Raw genomic sequence first — 27,652 nt, 5'->3', positions numbered from 1 at the left:
CCTGACAGGCCCGCACGCATCTGATCATCCCTCGCCGAGTCGCCGGCTGTCTTCCTCCTCCAGCCCTGTCGCTATGGTGAGGATGTCACATGGAAGCAGCCCAGTGGTGGGAGGTGTGAAAGAGAATGTCACAGACAGCAGTCCAAATATGACACCATTGGCAGGGGGCACGCGGGGAAATGGCACACAACACCTCACTAAGCCACCTGAGCGTGAAATAAAGCAGATAAGAGAAACTGACCAGATGTTTCGCTCCACGGGGGGACACGAGCGTAAACGGCTGATAGAAACGCTGAAGTCCTGAGCTTGTTAGCCTATTGAGAGAGCCGAGACTTGAGTCCTATAGCGATGATTGATTTAATAGAAGCAGACAGTGCTCATCATTGTCAATCACAGTGATGGGCCGCTTTCTCTTCCTCTCCTGTCTCGTCCTGTCTCTCGCTCGTTCTTATTTTTTTTAATTCGTTTGCTCCTCTCTCTCTCTCTCCTGAGCTTTGGTGCCAGGCTGGGCAGGCTCTGATGGGCAGACGGCGAGTTGTCTTCATTATAATGCCTTTATTTATTCATGTGTCTGCGGCCAGTGACAGCCGTGCCTGTGCACAGCTCTCCTCTCTGTCTGCGTCCTCAGAGATATGACTCATTTTCATTTCTCTCTCTCTCTCTCTTTCTGCTCACATCATTCTCTCTTCTCTGTCAAGTGCTGCTTTCAGTTAGCTTCAAAACTGACACGCGAACGCACAACACGCATCAGTCACATCCAGCGGCCCACGTCAGCGCACAGAGGGTACGCGTCAACATTCGGCGGAAGAATCGCTCGACGCGGGCGGCTCGTGTGGGCCAGATTGCCTCATGACCACTTTTGGGAGGCCAGCGCTGGCTGTCTATTTCGGTCGGTCTATAAATAGCCGTGCTGCGGTTTTTGTCAGTTTGATAAGCTTGTAATTGGAGTTGCATCCATCAGGTTACAGAGGGCTTTTAATCCTGAGACGTGTTGGCTGGGTTCTGGAGGTGGTTCTGGCTGGGTTTCAGGTTAAAGAGCATTCACCGCCATTGTTTAAGCCTGGGTTCACTGAGCTAAATGCTATTAGATTATTACAGTGTGTCAAAAGCAAATTAATCTAATTTTGCCTTTCCATAGCTCTGCCAAACAGTCAACCCTAATCAGGCATTGTGTTCAGACTTCCTTTTTAAGCCCCTGGCATGAGGTACGTCGGGGTTTTCTAAGGATTATAGTTCAAAATTAGGTTATGTCGCTCTTTCACCTGAATTAGCGCAGTTTGTTGGGATTTTACAGCTCTGCTGTGGTTAGTAGTCGGCCTCTTTGTGGTATAGATCAAAAGAGAAGACGTGATTATGAAACGGATCACTTCACTCTAGGCTCTTGGGTTTTTTTTTTTCTTTTCATGTGCTTTGATACATCAGAACCTGGTGGGCTTCTGTTATGGAGCCCAGTGTTCGGCAGCTCTGTGCTAGGGGGCCGTCAGCGAACGCTCTGATTGTCCTCTGGCAAATGAGAGAGAACTGCAGCGAGCATGTGACGGAGAGGAGAGGCAGCTGGTGGATGCAGGGATACGTGCTGGGTCACCTCCCCAAGCAAAAGCCCTCACAGCTGTAACAATTAATGCTTCAGACATTTAAAGGAATATCAAAGTGTAGGTCACAATTTAACCCATGTAACAAATTTGACAAATTGTAAAGAATTTAATCATTCTGGTTCATTGGTGTTTCTTTTGGAACTTTTGAGGAAGAAATATCTTCCTTTTTAAATGATAGGATTTATTAATAGATTAGTAATTGGTATTAACTATACATTGAAGAACAGTGCCACAGAAACAAATAAATGTGGTCATATCCACTAGGTTCAAATGTTTGGTAAGATTTTGTTTTTGAAAGACGCCTCTTATGCTGACCAAGGCTTTAATAGATCACAAATACAGTAAAATGGTAATATTGCAAAATATTATATTCTATTTGTTTTAATATTTTAAAATATTATTTATTTCTGTGGTGGTAAAGCTGAATTTTCACCAACCTTTATTTTATTCTTCAATGTCACATGATCCTTCAGAAATCATTCTAATATGCTGATTTAGAGCTTCAGAAACATAATTATTAATGTTAAAAAGCTATTTGATACCATTTCGTAACCTTAGAATTATAATATGACATTTTTGTCAATTTAGTTATTCACAGGTTTTTAATTTTTTTTTTTTAAGTTGTATATATTTTGGGACTGTTATTTAGAAAACAAAAAGGTTCTATCTACGAAGTATATGGAGTGCAAAAACTTTGAAACTCAATATCTCAAAATCGCGCAGAATGCAGATAGAACCATATATTTCCGAGTTTTGTAGGATTATCCTTATTGAATGAAAGTATGAATTTCTTAAAAAAAATAAATAAATAAAAAATAAATCTTACTGACCCCAAACTTTTGAATGTTAGTGTACATTTCATTCATTTATTTTTATAACATGCTGCTGACTAAACTCAGGAAGTGTGTGTAATTTGTATTTGTTTAATTCACTACAACAAATGACTCTTTAAGAATCCTACCTCACTGGTCACACTGAGGCGGATCATTTTGGTGAATCAAAAATCATATTGCACTGTTTGTTTTGATCTGGAATAAGAACTTAAACCTAGTGAAAAGAAACCAATGTAAATATATTAGATATTTAGAAATGTAAAAAGTTTGAGATATTTATGACCACAGAATTGCCCACCAAGCTGAATGGACAGTTTTGGAATATGGGATAATTTTTGTTTACTATGGCATGTGTGCATGTACTGATTTGTTTTATTCCTGTAATGGACTAATCTGGCTCGAACTGCTGTGCTGTAGTCTTACTGTTAAAATACATTTTAAAAAAGTATTTTCCATACGATCAGCAAATTTTGAGAAAACGTCAGCATTTTACATAATTTATGTTTTTGTTTGCATGTTTCTCTTCACTTCCCCAAACAACCCTAATGCATGCATGCGTACAGTACAGTTTGAGTGCGTGAGAGTCTTCGCTTACGTGATCATGTGCAGCCACATTATGTCAGAGCCGGGCTGTGCGCGCCAGGCCGGGGGGCTCAACGCAGCGGGAGACACTGCTGTTTAATTTCAGCACTTCATCCCCCTCCGTAATGAAGCTTCCCTCACGCACGTTTGCTCACACCCTGCCAGTGCTGCTGGCGGGTAATTGGGATGTGACTGAGCATGAATATCCCTTACGCCTGCCGCAGACCGACCTCCCCGCAACCCTGCAGATAGCTCTTTGTCTTAATGGACATATCATCTTTTATTTAGACCTCCATTTGAAAGTAATTGTCAGCAGGAGGGGGTTATTGCAGTAGATGGAGACGAATAGACTGGTGTTTCACAGCAGACCTCTTTGATTGGCTGCAGTTTTTGGCTGGCTTTGATTATGTGAGTCGGAACAAAGGTGTGTGCTGTGCCAAGCTGTTTTTGGAGGCTTATTAGAAGTACCGCCCCGACCCCATCCTTCCTAATCAGCTGCCATTGGAGCTCTGCTGTCTCTAAAACCATCAAAGATGTACACGTGTATCTTTTGAAATGCAATGCTGTGACATGTACGTGTTTAGATGTGTGTTTTACAGTTTACATCATTTATTTTTTTTATACCCAAGGTTTATTACCATCAAGATGAGTAACACTCTCCAGGTGCAGTTAAAATGCAATGCAGCGTGTCATATGGGAGTGTTGTTGTCTGTAAATCTTGGGTCTGTACACAGCAGCAGCAGGAATCATGGGAGATGACCTCAGGAAATCTTAGATTCAGTAGGGATGATCAAAGAGAGCATTTGCTCATTGAGTTATCACGATTGATATATTTCCACCATCAGAGGTGAATGCTTTTTGATTTTACGAACGCATGTTCCCTGTCTTTTTGAGCTTGTCTATAAAAATCAGTGCTGTCAAACGATTAATCGCGATTAATCTCATTCAAAATAAAAGTTTTTGTTCACATAGTATATGTGTGTGTACTCGTGTGTGTGTGTGTATATATATATATATATATATATATATATATATATATATATATATATATATATATATATATATATATATATATATATATATATATATATATATATATATAAATACAGACCCATGCATGTATATTTAGAAAAATGTTACATTATATATTAAATATATTTACATGTAATATAAATTATATGAATATAAATACATACATTTAAATACATATTCAAAATATATACTAAATTCAAAATATATACTGTAGGTGTGTGTGTGTGTGTGTGTGTATGTGTAATAAATATACTGTCATTAAAATGTTAATATAAAAAATATATTTTAGAATACAGAAAATCAATTTAATAAGTAAAGATTCTGAAAGCATTGGAGATCCAATAATAATTGAATATATATTTACAGTAGTAACAACAAATATTTTATGATGTGGTTAATATCATGTTTTTAAATATGGTGGTTTCATTCTAAACATGGTGATTATCTCTAATATGGACACCCAACATAATATATGATATTTATCATCTGAATCTAACCATGTCATGTCAACAAATGGAAAAGTCAGCCATCTATTTATTATCATGTTAATTACTGTGCGCCTTTAGCCCCAACTGCGGGGGCACTTTTTACCCCAAATACCATACTTTTACATATTCTTTCATTATTTAAAAACTGATACTTTAATTATCTTAAAATTGAAAATCATAAAGAAGACCTTTGTCTCAAAATATATGCATTAATTTTAGCGATTCTCATTTGCTACTTAAATCTACAACATTTTAAAAAACAAGTAATGGCCATAGCAGAAATTTAGTTTTGTGCTCAGTGACCCATTTTTGTGTTGTTTTTGATGTTTGTGTTTGGATTATTGTACGGTTGGAAGATCCAAACATGGCCCATTATAAGATTTCTAACAGAGTCAGTCACTTCATTTTTTTGTTTTATCTGATCATAGAAGCCAGTCCCATTTGAAGTTCCAGTCGTGTCTGATAACTGAATATGCTAGAGTTTGTTTTTGGATGAGCGAGGAGAATTTTTCATGAAACCCTCCCAAACAACGTGGTGATGTAGGTGCTGTTTGACAATTTTTTTCTGACCCCGAGACTGAACTATTTTCTGCAATTCTCCAGCTGTGGTCCTTGGAGAGTCTTTAGCCACTCAAACTCTCCTTCTCACCGTGCATTAGGACGATATAGACACACGTCCTCTTCCAGGCAGTTTCGTAACATTTTATGTTGATTGGAACTTCTTAATTATTGTCCTAATGGTGGAAATGTGAATTTTCACTGCTCTAGCTCTTTTCTTAAAGCCACTTCACTAATTTGTGAAGCTCAATTATATTTTGCTGCACATCAGAAATATATTCTTTGGTTTTTCTCATTGTGATGGATGATTAAGGGAATTTGGGCTTTGTTTTCCCTCTTATTTATATTTCTGTGAAACAGGAAGCCATGACTGGATAATTTCATGTTCATAATCACCCTGGAGTGCTCAATTTTGAATATGAATGGGAATATACTTCAGAGATATTTTACTCATAAGAATTTCTAGGGGTACTAATAATTGTCTAACGTGTATTTGAGAAAAACATTTCATAATGATATTTTCCCCCCCCATTTTAAATTCTTATCCAATGAAAGGTTAGATTTTTGTGAATTTTTTTAAATAAAAGATCAAAAGGATTAACAATGCAGAGTAATTTTCACAGCCGCCTTTGATAAAATATGATATAGGGGTAAATATGATATTTTTGGCCATGACTGTACGTACGTACGTACATACATACATACATACATACACGCATGCATACATACATACAGTACACACAGATATAGTATATAAATAACTTTTATTTTGGATTTTATTAATTGTGAATAATCATTTGACAGCACTAATAAAAAGTATTCACCACCTGTGGATTTCCATGTTTGTTGCTTTTACAGCAGTACATCACACTGAACTTAGAGGTAGTTCACTCCAAAAAAAAAAAAAATAAAAAAAAAAAAAATATATATATATATATATATATATATATATATATAAATAAATTTAAATCATTAAATACATGATTATATATCATTTACAGAACGAAAAGTCATAATTTACACCCTCATGTCATTTCATTCTGTTCAGAAGACTTCACTCGATTCATACGGATTACTGAGTATGTCTTTATGAACTTTTTTAAATGTCCAAGTTTTGGGTGAATGGATTTTCAGAGGAGGCATTGAAATCTTTCATTTGAAAAGTTTCATTAAAATATCTTCATTTGTGTTTTGAAGACGAATGACAGTCTTGTGGGTTTGGAATGTACTCGTGGGTGAGTATTTGATGACAGAATTTTCATTTTTGTGTAAACCATCCATTTAATTTGGCTTTGATCCTAAATAATTACAAGTACTCCAAAATAACTAATTTGAAGTATTCACCTGTTTCAAATCATCACTAGTGCGACCAATTGGTTTAAGACGACACATCAATAGTTAAATGGAGATAACTTGTGTGCAATGAAGGGCTTTCAATTGATTTTAGTATAAATGCGCCATCTGGAAGGTTCAATTTGGCAAGTCAATATTGTGGCAGGACTTACACCATGAACATGAAAGCTCCGAACAACTCCACAAAGAAGTAATTAAAAGGCACAAAGCAGAAGAGGGATACAAGAAGATTTCCAAGTCATTGAATATCCCTTGGAGTTCATTTAAATCTTTAATTAAGAAATGGTGAAGAGTATAGCACAGCTGAGGAAACTTTTGATTGACAGGATATAGTAAGTAAATAGTAAAGTAAAATGGATTGTGAAAGTGATTTCACGTTGACTTTAAAGATCCTGAGGTGCCCTCTGCAACATTAGCCTCATCAACAGCTTTAGAATGTTTGTCTTTTTAGCCTAACATTGAACAGACAGTGCAGGACTACTTCCAGGCTGTAAACAGAGGTGTATTGCTCCACAGACAGACACTGTTCTTTGGTTGGAGTGATTAATTTCTCATGTATACAGGTCATCTCTCAGGCAGAGCATCTCATTCACAAGGGGCCCCATCAACAGACATTGCAAGGTTGCAATAAAAGCAGCAAACGTAGCACCGTGTACTCTAATAAATCTTCGGAGGTTAAACCCCACAGCACTAAAAACCTAGAAAGACCTTTTCATCATCCCCATAAAAGTGGCAATGTCACAGTGTTTGTGGTAAGCCACCGTCCAGGGTGCTGGAATTAGTGCTCCCCTGTAATCTAGTTTAACACAGCCTACAGACAGACATCCTGTATCTCATTTCGTTGTTCCATCAGTTTTTGTTAAAGTTTCACTCCATCAGAGTGGATCACTGTATATTTAGAAGCTTTTATAAGTCCAGAACTCAATGCAATATCAGTAGCGCCAGCCATCTCAGTGCCAAAAAATATGACAAGGTCTACAAATGTGTGTGGATGGATACTATATTGGCAGCTATATTGGTATCAACTGATAAATGTGACTCTCTGATGTTATCCATATAGGTAAAATGGGCTGATATATTTAAGATGATAAATTAAAGCCAAATTTGTAGTTGGCTTGATCATTGCTTTATACAGATAAATTAATGTGTCAAGCCTCACAGACGTTTTGTTTCTTTTTTACATTTTAGATTTTTTTTTTTTTCTTCATAGTAGGCCTATACTGTATTTTTCAATTAACTGTGGGGTAAAAAAGTGCCCTTTTCCTAATCAGTCCAAATGTTATTTTTAAGTCACTGTGTCAGATTAAAATTTAGAATATTAAACCTTGGTAAAATAAAACTACACACATATGGAAAGTAATAAAAAGAAAAAAAGCAGGAAAAATATTTTAAATATTTTTAAGTATTTAAAACATTATAAATTAAGTATAAATATGTTAAAGTTGTTAGTCACATTTGAGTTTTCATCATTGATCATTGCTGGCACTTCCCTAACAAAGACTTTATGAAATGCTAAACGAATCATTGTTCCTTGACTTAAGAATTTTTTTTTTTACCCTGAAATGTATTTTTCTTTTCCTTATCAGTTTGCTATTACTTCCTGTTTTCGCTAGCTATTCTCTTGCAGAGTTGCACGCACAGGGCCTCTCTACCACAGTCTATTTTGCCTTTCCAGGAATTGTCAATATATAGACAACTTCCTAGATCCGGGATATGTGATTTCCAGTCTTTTTTTAACTGTTAGATATGGAAGCTGTGTTTACGTGTTAGAATAATCGCTTTTCCTCTTCTCTCTTTCCTTTGACTCCCCCCACCTGCTCAATCTGTCCTTCCTCTCAGTGGATGATCCAGGAGCCGCACAAAGTGGCCACCTTCTTTGGCTGCATTGGGAAGGATAAGTTTGGGAAGATCCTTAAGGAGAAGGCAGAGGAGGCCCACGTGGACGCCCACTACTACGAGCAGAGCGAAGAGCCCACGGGGACCTGCGCTGCCTGCATCACTGGCGACAACAGGTCAGCCACCCCTTTCCTCTAGGGAGGGCCCTTATCGCTTCCTCAGGATAGCACCCCCCCCCTGCACACACACAGCGCACATTCACACACCCCACCTCACTATGCATTGGGACTCGCTGTTCCCTTGCCGGCTGTTCTGCTCTTTTCCGCCTGAGCTCTTGATTTATTTATTTGCCGGGGTTAGATCAGCACAGAGGTATTTTGATACACCGCATGACTTGGCCCTGAAGGGTGCTAGATTCCATGACTGAGCAGATATGTGAAACTGCTTGGGCTGAATTACGTGCTACCTACACATTTGAACGGAGCAGATTGGTGTTTATTTAAGTGTCACTTACTATTTCTCTGGTTGTAAAGAAAATGCTATAGTAAGCATGGAAGCTTATTGACTAATCTGTAATCGCATGAACTCTAAGGATTTGCTCAAATGAACACCAGGTTTAAAGTTCTGATGGACCGCTGACACATTTTTGGAGCTTGCTCAGATAATCTTAAAAGAAAAGTAATATCAGGGAAAAAAATCTGGCACTATGGATATTTGGATTGGAAGTCATAAGGAGTTAAATTATTTTGAATTTTTCAATGTTTGTGGTTCCTTAATAATTGAATTGATTCTTTTAGCACTTTGTAAGAAATATTTAGTAAAAAATAAACTAATACTTACTTTTTAACAGAACAGATAGCACATAACAGACCCACCCCAGTAGCACTTTTTTTATATATATAATAAATAAACACAGTACACATGCATACAGGTGCTGGTCATATAATTAGAATATCATCAAAAAGTTGATTTATTTCACTAATTCCATTCAAAAAGTGAAACTTGTATATTATATTCATTCATTACACACAGACTGATATATTTCAAATGTTTATTTCTTTTAATTTTGATGATTATAACTGACAACTAAGGAAAATCCCAAATTCAGTATCTCAGAAAATTAGAATATTACTTAAGACCAATACAAAGAAAGGATTTTTAGAAATCTTGGCCCACTGAAAAGTATGAGCATGTACAGCACTGAATACTTAGTTGGGGCTCCTTTTGCCTGAATTACTGCAGCAATGTGGCGTGGCATGGAGTCGATCAGTCTGTGGCACTGCTCAGGTGTTATGAGAGCCCAGGTTGCTCCGATAGTGGCCTTCAGCTCTTCTGCATTGTTGGGTCTGGCATATCATATCTTCCTCTTTACAATACCTTGTAAATACCTTTACAATTTTCTATGGGGTTACGGTCAGGCGAGTTTGCTGGCCAATTAAGAACAGGGATACCATGGTCCTTAAACCAGATACTGGTTGCTTTGGCACTGTGTGCAGGTGCCAAGTCCTGTTGGAAAATGAAATCTGCATCTCCATAAAGTTGGTCAGCAGCAGGAAGCATGAAGTGCTCTAAAACTTCCTGGTATACGGCTGCGTTGACCTTGGACCTCAGAAAACACAGTGGACCAACACCAGCAGATGACATGGCACCCCAAACCATCACTGACTGTGGAAACTTTACACTGGACCTCAAGCAACGTGGATTGTGTGCCTCTCCTCTCTTCCTCCAGACTCTGGGACCCTGATTTCCAAAGGAAATGCAAAATGTACTTTCATCAGAGAACATAACTTTGGACCACTCAGCAGCAGTCCAGTCCTTTTTGTCTTTAGCCCAGGCGAGACGCTTCTGACACTGTCTGTTGTTCAAGAGTGGCTTGACACAAGGAGTGCGACAGCTGAAACCCATGTCTTGCATGCGTCTGTGCGTAGTGGTTCTTGATGCACTGACTCCAGCTGCAGTCCACTCTTTGTGAATCTCCCCCACATTTTTGAATGGGTTTTGTTTCACAATCCTCTCCAGGGTGCGGTTATCCCTATTGCTTGTATTGCCCACTTTTTTCTACCACATCTTTTCCTTCCCTTCGCCTCTCTATTAATGTGCTTAGACACAGAGATCTGTGAACAGCCAGCCTCTTTTGCAATGACCTTTTGTGACTTGCCCTCCTTGTGCAACGTGTCAATGGTCGTCTTTTGGACAACTGTCAAGTCAGCAGTCTTCCCCATGATTGTGTAGCCTACAGAACTAGACTGAGAGACCATTTAAAGGCCTTTGCAGGTGTTTTGAGTTAATTAGCTGATTAGAGTGTGGCACCAGGTGTCTTCAATATTGAACCTTTTCACAATCTTCTAATTTTCTGAGATGCTGAATTTGGGATTTTCCTTAGTTGTCAGTTATAATCATCAAAATTAAAAGAAATAAACATTTGAAATATATCGGTCTGTGTGTAATGAATCAATATAATATACAAGTTTCACTTTTTGAATGGAATTAGTGAAATAAATCAACTTTTTGATGATATTCTAATTATATGACCAGCACCTGTATATTAGATGACAAAATTAATATCTTTCAGTTCAGTTTGTTGAGTCTTGTAAATAAGGTTAATTTAGTAACCACACTGGCTGATTCATATTTTGATTCCCTAGAAAGATCAGACTCAAAAGAGTTGATTTGTTCAAAAATCAGACTGTTTCGTGCTGTAGATTCACAACAGCACTGCTTAGTAGTAGTGCAGGAAACTGTGTTTTGGAGCTTGACAATTATGGTCACTATAAACTGTTTTTATGTGCTTAGGGGTTCTTCAAAGATATTTTTGGGGATTCATTGAAAAACATACACACTTTAATTTCATTTCTGGCAGGACTTTTCCTTTAATGAAATAAGCATGCATCTGTAGGGGCACTGGTGTCAGTGTCATCAGCTGAATAATAGATGCTCCTCTGAGGCAGTCGTGATCGTTCAGGTGGTGATCTGCATTTGTTTTGCATGTTGTCAGCCATGCTATTGCCTTTTAATCAGAGCTGCTAACAAAACTATTGTAAGTGTGTGTGTACGTGAACAACCGCTCACAGGTGTGCCCTCTCTGAGCCAAGCTGACAAATGAGAGGCATTGCAGATCATCCTGGTCACTTTATCGTGGATTTATGCATTTGCTGTTACATAATTGATGTTGAGTGAGTGTTTATGAAAGCAAATATTAACAGATAGCCTTCTCCAGGTATTATAGACCAAATTGGAGTACACATACTTGTAGTCATATAATATTTGTTTAAAAGGTCCCATGTAACCAGTGAACATATGAAATTCGAGAAGGAGATTTATGAGGGCTGGTCTCTTTGTTTAGACTGTCATGGAGTTGGTGAGAGCGGACTATGCATTAGAGACAGTTTGAAAGAGCAGGGGCTTGTAGAGCTGTCAGCCTTGGCCTTATGAGACTCTTCTCATTAGCACCTCACCTGTCAAAGCAGACCCTTTCATTACAGGAGACTTGCAGACCTGCAGCTCAAGGCCTGAAAGCGGTTTGATCAATATCTTCCTCGATACTTTCTCCCTCCAGCTATGCGGCGCACCTGTACGCAGCCGCCAGACGAGAAATGGTGTTAAAAGGCCACTGATTTCAGACCGGTTTGAGGGGGGAGGGAGAGGTCACGGGTCTACAGCCTGCAGCGAGAGGTCTGCCCTTCCTCTCTGCACCGCATCTCACTGCGAGCCTTAATGATAGCGTGGAGGAAAGTCCGACATAATCTGCCTGGTCAGATCAGCGTGACTCTGCCACTCGAAATGCTTATTATGCCTTAATGGATTTGATTTTGATTAACATGGTGACATCAAGCCAGAGGGTGTCAGATCAGCATCTTGCATGTTCCTCTGTGAAAATTACAATCAGCTGCTTTTTTTGTTTGTTTTTTTTCTCAAGAATGCTTGCTGTTTTATTAGATGTGGACACACATGGTAGAGATGAACAATATGTTGGTACCACATTGGCTATCGGCTGACTTTTGTTTTTTGTTTTTAAATGCATCACAATTTTTCTATATTTAGTGATTAATTACATCTGAATATTTTTTCAGATTATTCTGGTTTTCTGTATTTTTGATCAAATAAATGCAGCCTTGATGAGCATAAGAAAAAAAAAAACGTAAAAATGCCAAACTTTTTATATATATATATATATATATATATATATATATATATATATATATATATATATATATATATATATATATATATATATATGGAAAAACTTAATCATTTTCATGTTATGACTGATAATAAAACTAATATATTTATCAGCTTTTTGCACTAGCTAGAATTTTAATATCCCATATACATAGTAAACAGATTTTCTCAGAGAGATGGAAAGGATGTATGATGTGGACATATTGCAGGCTGAACTTGAAACCTGCATCACCCACATGAGTAATGTTGCTCTGTGCCTTGATCATGTGCACTGTGCGCTACAACACGGCTCCAACAGCAAATCAAATTTGTAAGCCAGAAATAATATATATGTATATATTTCTGATTACATGATTTACATTTATATTCTCTTGAAGCCTTTTTAACAAGCATGCACCTGTTTATAAATTCTCTGTGTCTGCCTTTTCTATCAAACCTCTTCACTTTTCCTCCAAAAGCCATAACCGCAGGTCTATTGATTCTCATTTGTGGCCTGACTGTGCATAGCAGTGTTTCTTCTCTAAGGCTAATGCTGCTTCATTGTAGCGGCTGGCCTGTTGGGACCGCATCCTCTCAGTAACAAGTGAATAATGAGAGTGGTTGTTTTTCAAAGTGGAATTAGTTGTTTTTGTTGATACGAGGACCACCGGGAGGTTAATGGAGAAACAGCAGTCCCGGTGGACGTTTGCAGTTCTCCTGCATTATTGATTTGTTTGTTCATTTATTTATGGGAAAGGTCTTGTAAGGCATTTGCACTTAAATAAAAAGAAGAGAAATAAAGAAAAAAGTGTGTTGATATTTAATTCTGGCAGAGCTGACACTAAGCAGCTGTTTAGAAAACCATAGTCCATATGTTAGCCGTATTCCGCCTACAGCAATTTACAAAGGTACAGCAGCAGCACGTTTCACTCGGTGAAGGAGCTACATAATTTACGCAATCACCCTGAAGATAAAGTCGGTTTCTCAACCGCCTTATGTGGTTTGTTTCGTATAAAGCCATTTAAGAGAAGGAAATGGGCACTGCTGTTATGAGAAATAGACAGTGCCTTTGGGTCGTATAATGATGATAATTTAAAGATACAATTTTTCTCCAAACCCTTCTGGAGAGAAATGCATTTGTGAAACATTTTATTTTATATATTCAACTACTACTTTTTTTCTTTTTTAAAATCTTCCTGGACCATTTGTCTTGCTGGATTTTTTTAGATGCCCTCCAACATTTAACTGAACCCATGTTATTTATTTATTTCACACTACTACTCTTGAAATGTATAAAATATTGTACAATGTATAAAATAAAATATTTATTAAAAAAAAGACAAATATTGAATAATTTTATTTAAATATTTTTAATTTATTGCAATTCTGAAAACTGGAAATTATATTTCCATAATGTAACACCATTATGTAATATTCATGCACATATTTTGCTGGAAAATATAATAATATTGACCCTAGTTTATACTCTTGACAGTGACTGTAGTTTTGTGTTTTTGTTATCTGTTAGGTCTCTTGTTGCGAATCTTGCAGCCGCTAATTGCTACAAGAAGGAGAAACACCTCGATCTGGAGGAGAACTGGAAACTTGTTGAGAAAGCCCAAGTTTACTACATCGCTGTAAGTAGAAATGCCTCTCTTGACACTTTTGCCTTTTTTGCAGTTTGTCACCACATGATGCGAAGTGTTAAAATTCAGTTTTTCAAGTTGTTGGCAGTTTGCTTATTCTTCTCTGAGCCAAACTCAGAAAAATCAGATTGCAGTGGGTGCAGCTTTTTCCTCTTGATGAAGGTTTTGTGTGGATGTGTGTTTGCAATTGTGATCTAATGGTAGAAACTCTTGTCATCTAGAGTATGTAACTTCTGTTCCAAACCCTACACTGCCATGATGCATGAAATCCCGAAGGGCTGCAACTGGCACTGGAAGGTGGGGGTTGGAGTCTAAAGCGCGGTCGCTGCTCTTTGACCTGTGAGAGTCGAGAGGCTTGATCGACAGGTCAGGAGAGGGTGGGATGACTCACAATGAAGGTCACCTACCGACCAGACGCTTTCATTTACCTTAAGCCCTTAAAAAAATAAGTTTGTCTAAGCACTCGTCCGCTCTGCTAGTCAACTGTGCTGGTTAATTCTGAGTACACACCATGAGAAGAGAGAGATGCAAAAAGCCGCTGCTCGTAATTACCTGTAATCAAGGTTGGTGTGAAACGAGCGACCCCATTACACTCCGACCTTATTGTTAATGAGCCATTGCAAATGTGATTGGGATGGCTCTCCATGTGGGTCTGTACCTGCTGTAAGCTCCATTCATTGAGGGAAAGTCTGGCATCTGCACCGGCTCGGACATCATTTGTTGAATACCTGTATTGTAGGACTGTGATTAACCTCGAAGCAGGAGTCAGTCTTTGAAGCTCGATTTGGCAGCCATTGTAACATGACACTCTAATCAAATCATTTTTGTCCCTGATTAAACGTTTTTCATCATGCTGCCGTTTGGTGAATGGGAAGCTCGAGGCTATGCATGAATATTGAGGAGCCGTTGCGTGTTGACGGCCTTTGTGTTTTCAAACTTTGCTCAATGCACTGACGTTCATGGGAAAGTGCCCTGATGGCTCTGCCGCTTCATCGGCTTGTTGTCGCCGTCACTTCTTTTCAGCGCGCTTGTTGCATAAGTGTGCAGTCGCACAAGGCGCTCTGCCGAACATCAAGATCCACATCAAGCTGTGCCCTTGGATGAATGGCTGTCCTCGACGGCAGAGAGAGAAAGAAAGCAAGCAAGCACATTCCAGTGTTTATTGAAAGTCTTGTCCCTGTTTTGTCAGCCCAGGCTTTTCGGTAGTGCTTGTTTGACAGCGATCCTGAGGGAGAGGTGATGGTTTCTGTTGTGGATGCCCTGCTCGGTTTGTCCGAGGCTCAAATTTCAGCTGAGATTGGAGTGCTGAGCGTCCCAGTGGGTTGGCTTGTTTTTCCTCCACAGGTCCAAACCGAGCCGTGAACGCAGCTTCTGCAGGTGCACTGCAGGTCTCTGCTCCACAGACATGTTTAATGCATTTGGCCGAGCTGCACAGCCGCTCCAGCCCCACATTTTTCTTCTCGCTCTCTCACTTTCTGGCCAGAGGCAGGCCAGGGATGGTCGTGGAGTGTGAGAATTGATTATCCAGCCAGAGAAAGTTCATTACTGGAGTAGATCTTCTCCCACCTTAATGGTGGCGCGAATGTTCCTGAATTCTGCCCCTGGTCTAAAAGCGATGAGCAGGTAGAGATGGACATGGTCCCTAAGGGAGCCGACTCGACCACAACAGGAGCACGGACCGAGGTCTCAGCGGTCGAAGTCTCAGCCGACTTCCTTTTTGTTCTACACGCACTTGTTTCTGAAGGGACTGCGGTGCTTATTTTGGCTGGGTGTCAGATCTTGATTGTTTGAACTGAGAAACTGAAAACAAGCCGGTTGATCAAATAAACTGAGCACTCTTGTTCGTAGTCCTGCTGGTTATCTAGGAGTCTCTGTATTCAACTGACGCAGGATTATGTAAGCGATTTCCTCTTCCATATAACCATCACAGGCTGTGGCACCAGCCAGTCTGTCCTTGTTATGCATCAAGCCACATCTGTCTCTTTCTCTCTCTGTCTGTCTCGCTCTTTCTCTGCTGACCTTAAGTTTTTTGGTTTTTTTGAGTATCTCTTTCTTTACTTGCACAAGGAGGCATGCGTCTTACCTTGTTATCTAATGAATAGATTCAACACCAGTTCATTAGGGCAGGGTAAAAATATTGATTCTCTGATTAATCATGATCGTCATTTAAACATTTATTTTGATTTAACCATTAAATTAGATATTGAGTCATAAAATCCTAAGATTGATCTTTTATATACAGCATGACTAGTGTAGTTTGATTCATAAACAAAAGACTCTTATGACTCTCTTATAAATGATTCTTTAGTGAATCAAAATCATGCTAGATCCATTTGAGTTGTTACATTTAAGTTGAATCTTTCAGCAATAGAATCTGTCTGTCTGGTGTTCTGTTATCTTTCTACCATCTATCTATCATTGTATCATCTATCTATCATCAAATATTAAAATATTCAATCACTGAATGTAATTATAATGATGTTAATTGAGTAACTTGATGATAATGTAGCTCTCATTGGAATCAAATGGAGAATCTGTGAATCAGAATGGAAACAGGAAATGTATATTTATAACCGGCATAGTAATTCATCCACATTTTGGGTGTTCAGCATAAAAGCGATGAATTAAATCCCAATTCATTTAAAATGCAAATATGTTGGCTGGGTTTGTAGCGAGTTAGGCCGGATTTATCATTGGTGGCTGTGCAAATATGTAATTGCCATGTAATTGGCAACCATGTGAGCCCATCTGTGAGATCACAATACAGTGGTGGTCAATCCTCAGCTCACCCCCTTAGAGAGCTCTTACACTACACTGCTTCAGATCTGGTCCGATTCTCTCATAGCTCCCTTGACATTATGGGATAGCACATTGTGACTGCACCCCGGTCCACTGCCAGAAATCTTATCTGCTATTTACGGAGTCATGGCCTTAGAATTGTACCGTATCATGGCATCAATCAGGACTGCTCCATTTTCCACCTAAGCACCTCTCGGTAACCAGCTAGATTTACTCGTTTAATGGTAAACAAGGACATATTGTGAATCGTAAGTGCAAAGGTCTGCTCGATAGTCCTCAGTGGTGCATTTTGCTGAGATTGTTTTTTAAAGAGGGCTGAGTGGAGACCATCCAGCGCCATTTCCACTTAATGCACTGTGGCATGCTTCAGTGCAGTGATAAGGGAGGCCTCCTTGAGCGGTAATCTCCATTGACCTTGTGTTCAGAGTGGAAGACATCCCTGTGTGAACATGAAACCATGCAACTCGCTCACTTTAACCTCAGGGATTGATTTTAATTTACCCTGATGGTGTTCTATTGAGAGGATAGATATGCATTTCCTGAAGGAAATACCTGTGCTTTGCAAGGCATAAGAATAATAGTCGCACAGGTTTAGGTAAAATGAAGTCTTAGGCTGTGGTTCTGCAGAACTGAAATGCTAAATTATTGGCGGGTTCTTGTTTTATTGACATTCAAGGCACAACTTTTTATTAGTCAGCTGCTACTTAATCAACATCACTGCAAAGTGTAAAGGCAATTAAAAGTAATTTTAAATATCTGCAAGGATGACACAACCAATCACATAATGATTCAGAATACAAATATATACACATTTATAGTGTGTGTGTGTATTACTTATTACATAATGTATAGTAATATATAAAAATGACAACACTAGTGTACGTGTGTATGTATGTGTGTATATATATGTGTGCGTATATGTGTGTTTGTGTGTGTGTGTGTGTGTGTGTGTGTATATATATGTGTGTTTGTGTGTATATATATGTGTGTGTGTGTGTATGTGTGTGTGTATGTATATATATATATGAGGGTTGTCACGATACCATAAAAATGTCTTACGATACTATACCAGCTGAAGTATCACGATACCAAGTAGTATCACGATACTATGCAGTATTGTGTTAATTTCAAATTCAATTCTACAAAATGAATCAAAATTTAATAAATAAATAGATGTAAGTGAAAACAGACAATATTATTCTCTGAATACTTAATGTGAATGAATGACTGGCTATTGTTTTCCATGAAATAATCTAAACAAAACTCATCTCAGCACTGCACAGAAGCTGCATGAAGTGACATTTAGATGTGGCATTTATACATAATTGCATAAATAATGTTATGAGATTAGTGTTTTAAATACTAAATTCTGAATATAGAAATATGTTGGAAAATAATGTAATATGCCTACTTTTAGATGGGAAACTTAAAACGGCCAGCAGGTGGCAGAAGTTCGTGATTGAATCACTGAGTCATTCAAACGATTCTTTCAAAAGGCTGAATCCTTCAGGAGCGAATCAAATGACTGTTTTCATGAATGGCTCAGTGAATCAGTGATTTGCCCAAACCAACGCGGATTTGGATTCGAACAAACGAAACAAAAACAGCACTCTTGCTCGTGTCGTATTGCCGAACTGTCAGGAGCATTTTTTGCTCGCGTATCTTGAAATTTCGAGTTAGCAGCATGTATATTAAAACATAACATTATAAATTAATTTAAAAATATATATAATGATTGATAAGAACCAAGTGCAAAGCCGCTATGCTGATGAATGGATTTGCATTCGTGATCGCAAGATGCTTCCAGAAACGAACTATTACACCTGTTCTAGAAGTGGTCAAATGAATTAAACTGTGAGAATACTTTCTTGTAAGATATTATGATGTTGAATAAGTGATGCTTGAGCTGCTGTTTTTAAAATGACATAAGATGGTCTGAATCAGACCCTTTCTTCTGATAAACTGCAGCATGAACAACGGCGTGCAAGTGCGACTTTTCATTGCAAACTGAACTGAAGCATCGGAAACACTCAATACCATATAATGCGTATACACAGAGCACAGCAGAAAGACATTTGGCAATCAACTTGTAATGTTTCTGCTGGCATGAATGTTCAAATGAAGCGTTTTAAACAGTGTTCTTGCCGTGCATACAACATATCTTACGGTACCGTATGGACGATACTACCGTTTAAAAATGCAATGGCACCACGGGTATTTTTAAGCTTTAGTATCGCGATACTACCGTAGTACCGTGTATCGTGCAACCTAATATATATATATATATATATATATATATATATGTATATATATATGTATGTGTATATATAACACACATATACATATTAGAGGCGAAATCTGTCAGTTACAGTAAAAATATAGTACAGATCACAGCGTGCCCACCTTAATTGAATAAAAACCCAAAATGTCGTTTTTTTATTATATTGAACTGAAAGCCAGTTTATGCACAGTGTAGGCTACATTGCACACATTAAATTGTATGTAAATCATCCATGCTAACACACACGTTTTCTATTTGAATTTTGTTTTTTCATTTGAAAGCAGACATTTCACTCTCTATAGATATATTTTTCAAAGACGGAGTTTCGAAGTTTCTCGCTCAGAGACCTAACGCGTACCCTGTTTGCTTTAAAGCGCAACGTTTTGTTGTTATTCTGAGTGTACACAAATAAAGTCTTTACAGATTCGAAAGATGTATTAGGCTACTTTTATCTGTATGACCAAAAATTACGGAGATTTTAAGAGCAAGTGAGCGCACCGGCACCTGTCCTGCAGCGAGCGCGCTATTCAGCTTCCACTCTCCAAACAAACACTTCAATAGCGCACATTTCTCTAGGTTAATATCATATTGAGCGGCCATGTAAAGTTGCTGCTACATACATCTTTCAGATGAAAAGCCATATTTGAGGTCGATGAATGATAGTGTGTATTACCACATAGACCAGCCGTTAACGATCTGTCCGTCACGGACTGCGTCATTCACTTAAACAGCCACACCAAAGCAAACAGGAGGAGAGCGAGACAGGGCAACTAGACTTGAGTTCAGAATTAAAATATACAGTTTATAGTTTATTATAAGATATATTTGTGTATAAAGTTGGGTATCATTACTATTCCCGGTCCCGCCCACTCCCGCTGACATTTTTTCCTGTCCCGTCCCAATCACGTGATTCGTAGCGATTTTGTTTCCCATCCCGCGGGATTCCCGAAAAAATGTCAGCCTCTAATACACACACACACAAAATAATAAATTGAATAAAGTATTTGAAAATTGTATATATGTATTTATATACTTTGCATTGATACATTAGTATATATTTTATAGACACTAAATAATATAAAAATTATATTACTATTAGTTTCTATAAAAATCATAATTTAACTATTAATATGTTGGTATATTTCATTACTATTTTCTAATTGTTGTATATAATACATTTGTCATTATTTTGAATAAAATTAAAATATTTTTAATAAGTTTTAAGTAAAAATGAAAACAAATCATAAATATATAGTAATGTAGATTTAAAGTAAAAACCAACTCGCTAACACAGTGAAAGCTGAAATTAGCTACAAAATACAGTTTGGATTCACTCTGTAATGTCGTTTGGGCCATATTAATTGCAAAAGTTATACTTTTACACTAACTATAACAAAACCCAAGCAGAGTGTTTGGGGAATATCAACACTGTGCCGCCTTGCAAGCTCTGTAAATATTAACAGCAATACCCTCCTCGTTTCTTCTGCTCCCCTCCCTCTTTCCTCAGTTTCATTCATCTGTAAATCAGATTAGCGTGAGGGAGTTTTTGCGGTAAAGCACTGATTAATGATGCCTGCTGCTGACTCCCAGCGCGCCCGCTACCAAAGGGTGCAATTGGAAGAGAGAGAGGTAATAGAGGCTCGGGCCGGGCAACGCGCCGCTCTGCCACCGTGGCACGGCAGAGGACAGCACACAGGCAGAACAGCCATTTTTCACTAGAGAAGAGAAAGAGAGGAGGGAGGGAAGGAAGGGAAGAGGAGGGAGGGAAAGAGGGGTGTTGAACTTGTGCCAAATGTTTGGTGGCAGGCTGTTGCTAGGAAATCAGAATCCTGAGGCAGAGTGTTCTTCAGTGAGCAGTAATGAGAGACAGGAACAGAGCTGCAAAAAACACACCAAAAATGGAGATGGATTTCGGTGCACATTCACAGGGACAGTTGTGCAAAAATGTATCACATTTTTGTCGTGATTACTGTAAGAATGTCAAATTATGGTCAAAATGTCCATTAAAGGGGTAGTCCACGTAAAAATGTGTAATTCTGTCATTTATTCAACTTTGTCAAAGGGAGATATTTAGCACAGTGTCAAAACTGTTATTTTTTCCACAACTGCCTCTAGTACCCATACACTTTCATTGTATGATATAAAGAGCAGCATGCACATTCTGCTAAATATCTCCTTTTGTTTTCCATGCAAAAATAAGTCTCACAGATCTGGGACAAAATATCTGGGTGAGTAAATGTTCATGGGTGTTTAAATTTCAAGCGTACTATTCTTTTAAATAACACTTTCTTCTGATGTTTATGATGAAAAAGATTGTGTTGTGTATTAAACCCAAACATTAACCTCAGCATGCGAGTCATCTCTGCTCTGTTACATTTTAAAATGAACAAATGAATAAATACAATTTAAGCATTTATATGGAGCCTTGAAATATTTTTAATATTATATTATGTTGATTATTTTATATTATATAATTGTATAACTTTTTTTTTAGATAAAATTAAAAAAAACTTTAGAATTCATTGTTTCTCTTTTTTTTGAAAATTTGTTTATTCATATTTAAATTATGATAACTGCCATTGTTGTTATTGTTAACTAAAACATTTAAAGAGCATTTTCATTCATTGAAATGAAATAAAGCTGAAATTAAATCAAATGTAAGTATTACATGAATACCTGAGTATACCATAATGTGTTTATTTTATTTATTAATTTATTTGTTTGTTTTATTATGGGCCTACTGTACCTCCAAACCATCCTACTTGTCATAAACATAAAGCACAAATGTATTGTGTATTACACCTGAGCATTAACCTCAGCGTGTCAGTCTTCTCTGCTCTCAGTGAACCCGCAGTCTCTGAAGGCACTGACATACAACTGTTCTCTTAAAGAGACAGGAGCATTTAAAGGTGTGCACGTAGTCACGTTCTGGGGGAGGGAGAAAATAGAAACAGTGGGTGTGGTGAAGTGTGAGAGAGATGAAGATAATTAAAAGCGGGGCCCGGCGGGCCTCTGAGGCTCCAGCTGCAGATGGTTCTAGAGCAGCCCAGGGACATAAAAGAGGAGCTCTTGACACTTGCAGGCGTGTGCCAGTTCCACTGAGTGGATGCTTCGTCCAGGGAGGATGTGGCTCTGCCGCGGAGGTAGCTGTGAAAGGAAGTGTCACCTGTGAAAAAAAATAAAAACACTCATTCTCTCTCTCTCTCTCTCTGTTTTTCTTTCTAACACTATCTATAGCTCACTTTTCACATTGTGCATTTGCCTAGCGTGAGCTTTCAGACCTGTAAGTGCTATGGCGCACACAAAGCAGGTTGAGCTACGTCTAAAATACTGTCAGCAGAGCAGGAGAGAGAGACCATTAACTGATACAGCAAGCAGTATGGCAGCCTACACCCTGAAGTGGCATTATTCTCTCTCTCTTTTTCTCCATCACCCTCTCTCTGTTTTTTTTTCCTCGTCCTTTTTTCACCAATCAGACATCAGAGTTCCCTGGCAACAAAATTGGGCACTGGGTTGGGGGTTGGTTGTATTTCATACTCATAATGACACCTTGTTCACAAGGGCTCTGCCGATGATTTCAGCGAGGTGACTCGCAATGCCATCCCTCCCACGTAGGTATCGCTGCTTTCGCTCAGAGACACACACACACACACACACGCTCGCACTCAGGCAGCCCTCCTGCTGACCTTGAGCTGAATCTGGCGTCAGCTGCCCGCCAAACTGTATCCCCCACCCCACTCCACTCCACCCAGAAAGATCACACAATGCAAATCCAGCTAGTGAGGGAAAGAAAATGACTGGCAGCCGCCCCGTCACTGCAGGCTGGTCACTATGCTGGATTGCTCCGATGAAATTTAATTAGTGCTGCTTACTAGGGTTGTCACAATACCAGTATTTTAGTAGCAGTGAAATTTCGCTATTCTCTTTGTTACCACTACAAGAAATGAATGTGCAAAACAAGCTTCATTTATTGAAGTTAAATTTTATTATTATTATTAAAATATTACCAAATAAAATTGAAACACTTATATACCATTTAAGTATTGTTACATTGTATTATCTTCATTCTCCAAGCTGATTGTGTGTGGGCTCAGAGATGCTGGAGAATAAGCATGTACATAAACATTCTTAATTTATTAAAAAATAGTAACAAATAAAATAGACATATAAAAGGGTTATAAATAGTCTTTAAGTACTATATATTATATTATATTATATTATATAACTTTTTCAGATGAAAATCGGTAATAAAAAAACATTACATTCTCTCTTTTTTTGTAAAAATTGTTTTATTAATATTTACATTATGATAGCTGCCAGTGTTTTTATTGTTAACTGAAACATTTAAAAAGCAATTTTCATTCATTTAAATGTAATAAAGATGAAATTAAATAAAATGTAAATATTGCCAAATATGAAAAACTGAGTAAATGACAGTGATATTTTTTTGAGCCTACTGTACCTCCAAACCATCCTATTCATCATAAATGTAAAGTGCAAATATATTGTGTGTTACACCTAAGCATTAACCTGTGTCCGTCATCGTTACATTTTTTTTTTGTATTATTATTATATTTTTTCCCATGTAATTATTCAAGTAAGCAATCAGTTATAAAAACATTGCAGGTGAATTTTCATTAAATAGTTTGTTTTTTTGTTTTTTTTCCTTGTTGGAAAATCTATTATTTATTCATCAAACTAATAAATAGTCATATAAATGATATGACTGAACCAATATTTTGGATATGTTGATCTTTTTTTTTTGTTTACATTTAATATTATATTGTATAATAATTAATTGTTATAATTATATTTGTATTATTTAATAATTTTATTATTAATTTTTATTAATAATAAAGTAAACAATCAATTCAAGTAATTAAAAAACATTGCAGGTAAATTTTAAGTTGTTTTCTCTCTTTCTTTCTTTCTTTCATGTTGGAAAATCTGTTATTCATCTAATAAATAAATGTATAATATAATATGTAAACAAAGTATGTCTCAAGTGAATAAAAAAAACAAAAAAAAAACACGTAAATATTGGATCCTGTCAAAATATTGGTGCATATTGACTAGTGCTCACATTTTCATGTAAAATGATGTTTTGTCGTTTACAAAGCTACATTCACTCTTTGTAAACCTTAAGGAGATTTGTGAATGCACTTCATGTTGATTTGAATTAGTGTTTGATTGGAGGTGGTTGCCACGCCTCTGTCTCCATGTTGCTGGACGTGGACACACTTAAAGAGATCTGCCATACTGTATGCGTGAGTCATGCTGTCAGTGAAATGGCTTGTTTAGCTTTTCTGTGGTCTGTGAATATCATGCCTGTGGGAGCGTGATACGTTTCTGATATCCTGTCAAGTCAAGCCACTTTTATTTATATAGTGCTTTATACAATACAGACTGCTTCAAAGCAGCTTCACAGTAATAAACAGGAAAATAACCAAATCAATGATGCAAACTTCATCAAATATGAGACAACACAGAGGAAGCATTTTGTGGCCCAGACTGCTGTATCGAGGGAGAGACCAAATTAATCATAAACCTTTGCTAAATGAATCTATCAATTTCACCTAGTAATAATATTGCACTTATAATCTGTTTACCATTTTATTATTTTTCGCTAATAGCAGTCTGTAATGGTGAGGTCCTACATGACGATAAGAGCCTAATTGTACAATTATACGCACGTTGCATCTTAACCATTAGCCTCGCTCCCCCCTTTTACCAATTCATTTATGCATGCGTAGTGCAAACACAACAGCAGCCAGTTAGGTATTATTTGCCATGTGTCTAATTTGCTGCGAATCAGGAAGGCATTTGTGCTGCTTGGGGATAGGAGGCTGTTTACCCGGCGGAGACATGTTTGCAGTATAATTGAAGCATCATTAGCTGACGTGAGCGCACATGGGGTTGTGTGTTATAACGTGACGTTTTTGGCATCTCATTTGACTTGTGATTGGATTTCAGTCACATTTCTTCACTGGATACATCTGTGTCAGTTGGTGTGGGGTTAAAATTGGGTTTAATACTTAAGAAATTAATACTTTTATTCAGCATGAATAAATCAATCAAAAGTGACAGTAAAGACATTTGTATTATTACAAAAGATTTCTGTTTCTTGACCAAATCAGCATTTTGAATGATTTCCGTCTTTCGGATGAGACGTTAAACCGAGGTCCTGACTATCTGTGGTCATTAAAAATCCCATGGCACTTCTCGTAAAGAGTAGGGGTGTAACCCCGGTGTCCTGGCCAGATTCCCTCCACTGGCCCTTATCAATCATGGCCTCCTAATAATCCCCATGCACTTGATTGGCTCTATGACTCTCTCTCCTCTCCACCTGTAGCTGGTGTGGTGAGCGCACTGCCCCCAGTGTCACATAAACACTTTCCTTTTCAACTTTTTATTTATCAAAGAATCCTGAAAAAGTATCTCAGGTCCCAAAAAATATTAAGCAGCACAACCGTTTCCAACATTGATTATAAATCAGCATATTAGAATGATTTCTGAAGGATCATGTGACACTAAAGACTAGAGTAATGATGCGGAAAATTCAGCATCGCTTCACAGGAATAAATTTTAATTTAAATACTTTAAAATATAAGTATTTTAAATTGCAATAATTTTTCACAAAATTATTTTTTTCTGTATTTGTGATCAAATAAATGCAGCCTTGACGAGCATAAGAAACTTGTTTAAAAAAACATGAAAAATCTTACTGATCCCAAATTTAATAATAATCTATTAATATTATTATCAATAATATCATATTTATTATATTATATTCATATTAATGTATTAGATATATCAGAATAGTTCATTAAAATTGATATTTCCCAGTATTACTGAGATTTTACTGTATTTACTGCATAAATGCAGCCTTATTTCAAAACATTAAAACAATGTTTTACTGACCAACTGCCCAAATGTGGTTTGAGTGATCAGATCACTAAACATTTTGTGACTTTGTGTTCTTTCATTGTCCTCCAATTAAACCAGTTATGATTTCACCAGATTTTTTTTTTTACTTTTAAATGAGCACCTTAATCGACCCTGTCATGAATATTTTTTACAGGTGAGGCCAGCATTTGCGAGGACATTTTCAGAAAAGCAAGTGCTCTCCAAAAGTTCCAGTAAATGCACACTCAGAGGAACGGCACTCGAGCACAGTCGATGCCTCTAAAGTGTACACACGCTCTCACGCTCATTGCCGTAAACCTCCTTCAAACACAATCCTTTCCTGTCGCTGAATAGGACTCGAAACGATCAAAGCCTCGTGGAGTCGCGTGTTAGATGAACGTTTGATCCGACGGAGTGCTCTCCACGGCCAATGGAAACCCCTCTTCCTGCCTGCCCCCGGGGAGGAAGCGACCGGCTGAGAGGTCAGGCTAATATTTAGAGATGATAAGTGGATACCGCTGGAGGTCTCCAGGCCTCTTGTTAAGGGTTAGTTACCCGGCTCCGTGAGACCCCTCCCTCACGCCACCTCAGATACTGGATCACTGCTCTACCAGACACTCCAGCTGAAACATTCATGTGCCGCGGCCGTGAAATTGCCATGAGTAGATGAAGTGCGGAGACACCCGAGTTGCAGCTGATTGTTTTTTAATGCGTTGTGCATTGAGACTCGCACATTACTACACAGATCCGAGTATGAGAAGGGGATGAGTTCTCCGATATGACAGGATCAATAAAATATCACAGTGTTAAATACTGTATCAAGTACATGCTGAGATCTAGCTGAATGAAGCAGGCGTTTCGAAACACGGTGAATGATTCAAACGCTAAATGACATTGAGAATATCTTGTTCTATTGACCTCGTTCTGGAGTTGTTTAGAATCCTTCCCCTCGGGTCAATCGGAGACTTGGCACCCAATGTAGGGCTACCTGAGAGTATCGCCCTGAACTTCTCTTCACCCGTGTTTGTACGGCTAAAGGCGCAGTCTGTGGTATGCTTAATACTGTCTTTTCCAAAGATTTATGAGCACTTTTGGGGCCCCAAAGAGAAGAGATGAAGTTTCCTTCAAAGCCACAATTCACCTCGTCGTTTATTAGCGGTGGCGGTTGGGTTGGCGGATCCTAGCTATGTGTGTGAGAAGAGTTAGAGTAACACTGTGCAGATGTTTGGGCATGGAGCAGATGTCAAGAACGGGAGTTTGGGGAAGGAGGGATTCTCACTTCTCTCAGAGCGATTGCTCATTTTACATTACCTGCAATTGTTGATGGGTAATGATGTGCGCGTGTACGCAAATCCCTCCTTCCGTGTGTATCTACAGCCCCAATGTGGACCCGCTTGCATCTAGCTTAAGCACTGAGATTTTTCCAAAAAGCAAAAGAGGTTGTAGGTTATTTATTTATTTTTTTCTCTTGTACACCAGAGCTATTTTTTTTTCCCCCTCCTTTTTTCACTTTCTGAGAGTCAGTACTGGTGTGGGTGAGCGTATGTTGAGCTTTTGGTTGGCACGTATTCCGAACACCTGAATA

The 27,652-nt window shown here is 38.0% G+C and overlaps 1 protein-coding gene across 3 annotated transcripts in view; it reads left to right on the top strand.

Moving 5' to 3' along the window:
* Positions 1-27,652, top strand: part of adka (adenosine kinase a) — a 173,703-nt gene that overhangs the window by 73,623 nt on the left and 72,428 nt on the right. For all 3 annotated transcript variants that reach the window (XM_058794894.1, XM_058794895.1, XM_058794896.1), the window contains exons 5-6: positions 8,281-8,453; positions 13,964-14,072. In XM_058794894.1, coding sequence (XP_058650877.1) covers positions 8,281-8,453; positions 13,964-14,072 — 282 coding nt within the window. The remainder of the gene's footprint in view (positions 1-8,280; positions 8,454-13,963; positions 14,073-27,652) is intronic.

This window comes from Onychostoma macrolepis, chromosome 13 (assembly GCF_012432095.1).
Source record: "Onychostoma macrolepis isolate SWU-2019 chromosome 13, ASM1243209v1, whole genome shotgun sequence".
NCBI classification, from domain to species: Eukaryota; Metazoa; Chordata; class Actinopteri; order Cypriniformes; family Cyprinidae; genus Onychostoma; species Onychostoma macrolepis.
The sequence above is the reverse complement of the archived record's forward strand: the minus strand, read 5'-3'. Positions and strand labels throughout refer to the sequence as shown.